Genomic DNA, 8,238 nt, shown 5'->3' with positions numbered 1-8,238 from the left:
AGGAACTGCAGACTCGGATGATTCTATGTTGGCTCATCGCTGTCAGCAATGCCGTTTTCATGAGCTCCAAAGTTATGGTCAAAATAATGAATAGTACATTCTTCATGCTTCCTCACTGAATGAAAGGTTTTGATTACATGTGTACTTCAGTACAGAAGTCAATATAAATGGACTTTCCTAGCAGGCCTACGTGGGTCTGTGTAAAAAAAATAAAAAAATTGTTTCTTCACGGGGACTAAATATGTTCTATGTCCATCTACTGACTAACTACAGTGGAAATTGTCAGATGCAATTGAACTGCTTCCCCACTTTCACTCTTACACGTTTGTCTCTCATCCAGTGTCCCACCCCTCAAACTGTGTTCTTCCTTTGCTTTCGACATCAGCCCGGGTTATTTTTAGCTCCGTCCAGGGATAGAGAGAGAGAGAGAGAGGGAGAGAGAGAGAGAGAATGACACAATCCCTAATAAATGGGTGGATGAGAAGGGGAAGAGGAGAAAGCGTGGGTGCATTCAGGATGGCTGCTCATTTGAATATTCATAGAAACAGCTGTGATGACAAAAGAGCTGAGAAGTCGATGAGCATGTACACACTGGTGAGAATTTCTCGAGGCCTCCGCTGCTGAGGGTTTTGGATGATAGGCATGATTCATTAGTGGAGCATACTAATTAGAAGTTATGTGGGACATGCTAATGTGATGGGGCAATGACAATAATAGCTTGTTTCTGCATGAGTTGCAGCAGACAGGAAATTGTATGTGGTAGTAGTGAACAACCACATTGAAGGTCCTAAGCCCTATGACGTCTATAATCTCACTCTCTCAAAGAATCTATTTCAGTGCTTATTATAAGCTTCTGTCTTCCAGTTTATTGCCTGTGCCAAAAGCCAGCACTGTAGCTCCTTCATCTCTCAAGATCTGGAGATATCCTGAGCCTTTTGTCAAGATTTTATCTAGTTCTCTGTGAGCTTGACAAGACAGGTCTGATATACTAGAAAAACGGATAATGTCCTGGCAGAAAATTACCAGTAACTTTTCAATTAAGTTTACCGACATTTCTGTTAATCCAAAAATCACCTGTGAAAAATCACAATAGTTGCTGATTAATTTAATAGTTGACAACTAATCGATTTATCTTTGCAGCTTGTTTCATTTCAAATATGACATGACAATATGACAAGACTATTTTTTGGGGCTTTTCCACCTTTTAATTTTTTGACAGGACAGCTAGGTGAGAAAGGGGGAGAGAGAGAGAGGGGGAAGACATGCAGGAACTTGTCACAGTTCAGATTCAAACCCTGGACCTCTGCATTGAGGAATAAACCTTTCAGTATATGTGCGCCTGCTCTACCACTGACCCAACCCGGCCACAGTGACTGGAAATGTATATTTCTTTTTTTTCTCTCCCATTTATAAGTTAGTAGTAGTGCTGTATTATAAGATGATGGCATCAGCTGTGGCACGTACTTCCTGTGTTTACTACAGAATGAGTAAAAAGGTCAGGGAGGAGGAAGGAAATGGTAGTCGCATCACTCAGAACTGCTGCTAATTGTTCGCCAAACACTCCTTGACTGACTTCACTAATGACACTGAATGGCATTTCAGCAGCACTTTCCCAGCACGGTGAAAAAACTGCACAGCTTGTTTCCAAAACTGACTTTTGTATTTAATCCACTGCTTCTGCAGCTTACAGTAAACAACAGAACATTGTACACACTTAGGAGAGACAAAAAATAAAGTTCTTGATAAATATATATTTGGTATTTCTGACTATTTACTAAAGGAACAGTATCAAAGTGAGATATAAGGTATTTTTGTGTACACCATAACATTCACAAAGACCAACGTGACTCAAATAAACTGAAATATTTCAGCCCCTCTTGGGCTACTCTATTACCGGCACCAGCTGCACACCTTACAGGGAGATATTGATGTTGCAAGTAAAAGGCACTCAGAGAAAAGCTGGGCCACACCAATGAACTCAAAGCAAATGTACCACAGTCACTTAAGCCACGGAATAGTTTCACTCAAAAACCATGGGTATTTATTCGTTTGGCTAAAAAAGTACCTTGAACATGTTTTTGTCTTTAAAAATGACTTATTAAAACCTATAATGTGCTTCACTTTAATTGGAAATTGTTAATTCTGTCTGTCAGTTTCTTCAAATGGCAATGTCTCATTTTGGATTGAAACGGTTACAATTAACACTCACAGCAACATACTTGAAATCATTACAACCAGAGAGCTATTGAAACAGAATAAAAAAAAAATAAATAAAATAACCAAGGCAACTGCCTCACATAAATACATTTTCTCTGTATACCCAAAATAGACAATACATAAATAGTTCATAAGGAGGTTCATAAGACACTCACTGTCGGAGATACATTCAGAAATGTGGCTACACTCTTAGAAAGACAGTAGTATTTAGGATATGTCCGTAAGAAGAATACATAGTATTTCAGAACAAATATGTGTGTACATGAATGAACACATCAATACTGTGAGGGATTATCTTAGATCGCCTTGGGTTCTATTAGCATCTGTGAAAGGACAACCCTCAACTCGTCAAATACGGCAGCTTTGTCAAAGGCCCCCGGCGTCTGATACCGACGAACAAGGCACCATTTTAGCGTTTGTGTGAGACTCACCGGGCTTTCAACTGTTCGACAGGCGCATTTAGATGACATAGTCTGAAGACTGACAAAGTTTGTAGGGAGGATAATAATGGGAAAGTGGAAAAGTCCACTTAGGAAAGACATTGTTAGGAATATACCGCTGTTCATGTCCTGTGAAATGTGTCCCAAGCGTCAACGATGACTTATTTTAACTTGCGTTACATACTCAACCTATGTACTTAATGTACTTAACTATCGCACATACGTAAGTTACATAACAAACTTTGGGTTAAGGGATAACCCTAACTTTTTGTAACAAACATGTACTCATTTTGACCCAAACCACAATCTTTTCCTATATCTAGCAAAGAAGTTCTGTTGCCTTAACCTAAGTATACCCTGCACGTTGAAAGATGACGCCATAGAGGTACCCAGGGACAGACACCAAAGGGTCCTGACTCAGAGGCCGAATGTGACGAGTTGGGTGAGAGAATGGAAAGGAAATGAAGAAGGAGGAGCGGAAACCACGGGGAGTAGATTATGTGTAGCTTTGGTGTGCACACACACATACAGCACACTACAGCTGCTGCTTCACATGAGAACTGGAGTCGCAACGCCACGCAAACAAAAATGACTGGACCACGTGTGATGCCCGGTAAACACTTAATCAAAGTGATAGAAATCAAAAAATCATTAATCAAATACAATGACATTGCTACGGCTGAGGAGAAGCTGCTGGGTCTTCCTCTAAACCACATCACCGGACCAGACACTATCATAGTTGCTGTGGGTGAAACACTGCTACATTTTGGATCCACAACTAAGATGTTGCTCTTACTTTAAGAAACTATTTACAAAGAACTGTCTTGATAGCTAGTTGGTTAAAAAAACATCTGACTTTGTCTAGTGTAGTATGTGTTCAAGAAAGGACAATATTCAGGACAAAGGCATTAAGACGATAGCTACCACTCTGTCATACAGCTGACCTGATCAATAGGTAAAAGACCAGTAAAACCTCCCTGTCCTCCGGGAATAGTTAACTTAATTCCCATTTCTCATATCCAGTCGCATATATATATATATATATATATATATATATATATATATATATATATATATATATATATATATATATATATATATATATATATATATATAAAAATACACACACACACACACAAGTGTATATCCCTCTTTGGATAGTGTAGGGTAAAATGAAGGGAAACATTGATTTTTCCCCGCAGCACTCAAACCTAAATGTCCAGTGGTGCTGCCTCTGTTTGGCTCCGTGGGAGGCGTAGATCAGAGTATCAGGCCATTGAGGGCTTTGTCTTTGTTGGTGTGTTTTCACTGTTACTGTTTCTGTAATGGGATTTCCTTGTCCTACAATGCACAAGTCGTGTATGACAGGTCCAAGTGCGAGGGAGAGCAATTTCATGTGCTCCGACTAAAAATGCAGGCTATTACCGCCAAAGCCTCCTAAGTGGCGTTTTCTATTGATCCGGCGCAGCTGGGCTGTGATTTTCCACCACAGAGCTTGGTGGCAGGAAGAAAAGCAGTTGACCTGATAACACAAAATTGGACTGCAGACAGAAACACTCTGGGGAAAATGGACTAAGCGTGCTAGCAGTTTTTACATGATTATGCCTGATTCACTGTTTCACTTTTGCCTAATAAGCGCGCTGGAGCAGTTGAAGACTAAAGGTACGTGTCCACAGGCAGCGTCATTTCCACGCTTCCCATTCATTGTCTATATAAGTAGCCGGCCAATGCATTCTGGTAGCATCGCGGCAACTTTCCCGAGTTGCTCGCTCCTCATTTGCATGAATCTGCATCCTCTCGAAACCCCCCCCTAAAAATCTTTTAAAATGACAGTTGTTGATTTAAAATGAAGACGGCTTCAGCATCTGCATGGCTTATTTCTTGCCTAAAATGTTTTCACAAACACATTTTGGTGAACTATTTTTGTAAAATAAGCTAGGGTTTCCAAACAAGCAGCCATGTTGGTGCATCTTGAAAGCAGACAACCCACTATTCAAAGCGTTCATCCAATCAGGTGCAGCCATCACAGATGTGGATGGTGTAGCCTATTCTCTTTGCTTCTCAGTGGTCACTGAAAAGAAAATGATTACTAGTAGAAAGCTCATCAAGCGTTCAATGCTGGGGGGGGGGAACGCCTCTGTGGACAAGTGGTGTACGTGCAGAAATGCACCTTAGCTGTGGTTTTGTGGGGAGAGTGAAACCCTGTTTCATTTATCAGGTTTTAAAGTGGCAAATGTGTGGTCCTGAGCTCTAACCACTAAGCTTCCCTTGGTAGGAAAAAATATTGTCCCTCTGTAAACCAATTGCACTGAACTAGCATGCACAAACACAAAAGTCTGACAATTTCTTAAAGACTGTTGCTCTGATGACTTCTGACACATGCTGGAATCTGTTTATAGATAACACCTCCGATCCCACACAGGCACACCTCATTAGGGAAACTGTGCACTGCCAAGCTGCAGATATAGAACCAGGAAGGTTCCTATTCCTGAGGTGTCTAGCTCTCGCACATGAGGCCAGTCTTGAAGCAATAATCTATAGTGTGCTCTGTGCTCCACTCGATCCTCAAGTAATCCATAATAAAAAAGGACAAACAAAGAACAGGACAGGGGGAGTTTTCGTGTGACGCATACTTTAACCTGTGTATCTGCTCAGGATGGTGGTGATGCTAAAATTGACCTTTCCCTGGCACAATGTTTCCATAATTAATCAACTTATCTATACTCTTTATCACTCGGTCCTAGTGCATAGAAGAAAAGCATGGATGTGGCTGCATCACATTCTTCTTATTCAGTTGCCTTTCTAGTTTAAAAAAAAACAAAAAAAAAAAGTCCAACTTCAAGTGCTCTGTCCTGACTAACAAGGATCTGACTGGATCACAAAGTGCCCTGATCAGTGGTGAAGAATCCACTCTCCTTCTTTTTCCTCCTCCTCAGTCTGTGGGCCCTCCAGCAAACGGCCGCCACGAGCAGCATCACGACGCCGGCACACAGCAGTGCCACTGACACCACTTTGGTCTGGAGCAGCGTGTCAAAAGTGAACGTCACCCCGGTGCCCGCCATGCCAATCACGAGTGATATCACGCCGAACGGGAACACGCAGCGGTACCAGGACTTTTCTGTCCCGCCTGTAGCCTGGGCAAGTCTCTCCAGCGTGGGGACAGACTCTGGCGGTTTGGCTGGGTCTCTTCCAACACTTCCTTCCCCGCAGCTATTCAAACCTTGGTTCTGGTTCTCTGAGTCCTCGGGTAAGTTGTTGGCCTCGTTGCTGCCGCAAACCAGGTCCGGGTGAAGGACCGGGGCAGGGGTCTGGCGGCCTGAGGAGCAGCCCATCTCTGAGCTGCTGTCCCTGGGTAACGATGCGAGAGAGGCTGCCTGTCAGCGGCGGTCCTGTCAGCGTGCGTCCGATGGTTGCTTGCTACTGGCACTTATGATGCCACGGGAGGGGGTTTCTAAGGCTGCTTTTAGTTCCGTCAATGCCGATGAGGTTGCTGCTGCTGTTGATCTCAATATCTGCCAGCATGTGCCTGCAATAGGAGAGATGGAGGGAGAAGAGCTGAAAATGGAGAGTAGGAGATGAGAAATAGCGCCAAAACAGACCCAGAAGAACAAAAACAAATGTCAGCTTTGCCACGGATTAAAACATTTTTGAATGCAAAAAAAAAATTGAAGGTGAAAGAGAAAAGAACACAGGACAGAAACATGTTTTATTTTCAGCCTCACACACCCACAGATGCAAAGAGGATGCACTCACCCTGTATTTTCAGCTTCCATCAATGGGTGGATGATTTTTTAATGCAGCCTCCAGTCTGCGGAGCTGCTCGTGGCAGCAGCAGTAGTGTGTGTGTCTGGCGATGCCCATAGACTATTTATTCACAGAGGAGAGTAGGAGGGGCCTATGAGAAGTGGTAGACAGGATTGGAGGCAATGATTGGCTCCCTCAGCAGAGTGATTTCAGGGAGGAGGGAGGTGGGCGAGGTGAACTGTTCAGCGCTCTCATTCAGTGATATTAATTAATTATTTAGTGTGACGAGGAATTTGAGATGTCCCTCAGGTAGTGCCTTGTTCTGGGTCTGCTGTAGGCTGCAGAATCAAAATGATGCTGGCAGAAAAGATGCACGTGTGACATCGATGGCACTGCAACATTGTGTATAACTAACATCATTGCATTGTTATCGTTACATTGATATGCTGTTCCCCGGTTTGGCTGGACATGCACCTAATGTATGTCGAGCACATTCTGCGTGTCTGTCTCTTTCCATCTCCAGTTTTCATAGTTGCTGTCACACACATTTTTACATGAAAACCTCCAATATCCCCGGGTGTTTACAAGGCTGTGCAATATTTTCACTGCAGAGTGATGGAACATCATTAATTTGGTGGAACCTTGTTTTCTCCAAAATGTCACCTTTTCAATGTGAAAACCCAAGCCTGAGGGTTGATGTCCCATGCTCATGCAAGACATGTCATTTGTTAAGATTTAAAAAAGCATTGGAATTAAGGGGTTTTCACATTGGCGATATGTGATTAAGGATGTGCTGTGAAAACACGGCTCTAGTACTCCTTACTCTGTCTTCCCGTTGCCCCTTATCATGTGCGTCATCCGTGTTCCCCTGCACAAAGGCAGCCTTGTCACGGTCGCCGCCCTTGTCTCATTTCCCCCGTATATGTCCCCTTGTTGTTCACGCTCCCCTTTCTCCTCTCAGGCGATGACAGTGAGACACATGAGCCACTGCCATGCATCCCTGGGGACAGCTCGTATCACCGGTAATAGTGCATACACGTACGATGAACTACGGTGTATTCTTCATGATTTTCTTCTCTTGAGTTAATGAAATTTCCTTATCTCCAGGATCTGCTGTAATTACCCCATGTGTGATTTTAGCTGATATCTCACAGGCACAGTGTCTGAGGGAGCAGTACTCAAATTATTGGAGTTAAATCTCCAATAGTGGAGCCACAGATCTACAGTTTGCTACTACTGAAGCCCAGTGAAAATGGCAAAGGGTAAAAGGAACTAATATTCAAGCAGAAACCATCCCAGGTGAACAATGGATCCGGACGGAGGTGGTTTATAATGGAGCTCCTTTCATGATAATAACCAATACATATTTAATAACTGTCTAATTCTATTTTAGTTGTTATATTTTCTTCATTTAATGTTTTATTAATGTTTTAGGTTGTTTTTAATGTTTTATGTAAAGCACTTTGAATTGCCCTGTTGCTGAAATGTATTATACAAATAAAGCTGTGTTGTCTTTGAGTTATATATGCAAGTAGTACACATTGGTATTGTTTCTAGCTGAAAGTTATCAAAAGGGGTTGCATTATAGTTTTCAGAGTAGTTAAAAACATTACTTGATTTGTCACTTGTGACATTATTGTACTGCAAGCCACTTTTGTTGGATTGTTGCTTTGTTGCACCTCGACACCAAAATGACCTTGATGACACAAATAGCACAAATCCCTGGGAAATACCACACAATCCATTTTCCCACCCATTCACTGTCTGTACCCTTGGTTAACTGATATAAATGAGATGTGGTACTGGCCTTGAACAAGGGCTGTCATTCCTCTAGAAA

At 42.4% G+C, this 8,238-nt stretch overlaps 1 protein-coding gene across 1 annotated transcript; it reads right to left on the bottom strand.

The window, feature by feature from the left end:
- Positions 1-3,765: 3,765 nt before the first annotated feature.
- LOC120551047 (transmembrane protein 100) lies at positions 3,766-6,508 on the bottom strand. The gene is made up of 2 exons (XM_039788181.1): positions 6,411-6,508; positions 3,766-6,212 (listed from the first exon to the last, which is right to left on the bottom strand). Exon 2 carries the CDS (start codon positions 5,987-5,989, stop codon positions 5,534-5,536), a length of 456 nt encoding a protein of 151 aa, XP_039644115.1. The 5' UTR covers positions 5,990-6,212; positions 6,411-6,508; the 3' UTR covers positions 3,766-5,533.
- Positions 6,509-8,238: the final 1,730 nt, after the last annotated feature.

The sequence above is a fragment of the Perca fluviatilis genome, chromosome 21, assembly GCF_010015445.1.
Source record: "Perca fluviatilis chromosome 21, GENO_Pfluv_1.0, whole genome shotgun sequence".
Taxonomy (NCBI): Eukaryota; Metazoa; Chordata; class Actinopteri; order Perciformes; family Percidae; genus Perca; species Perca fluviatilis.
Note: the sequence above shows the minus strand (reverse complement) of the source record. Positions and strands in the feature narration are given on the sequence as shown.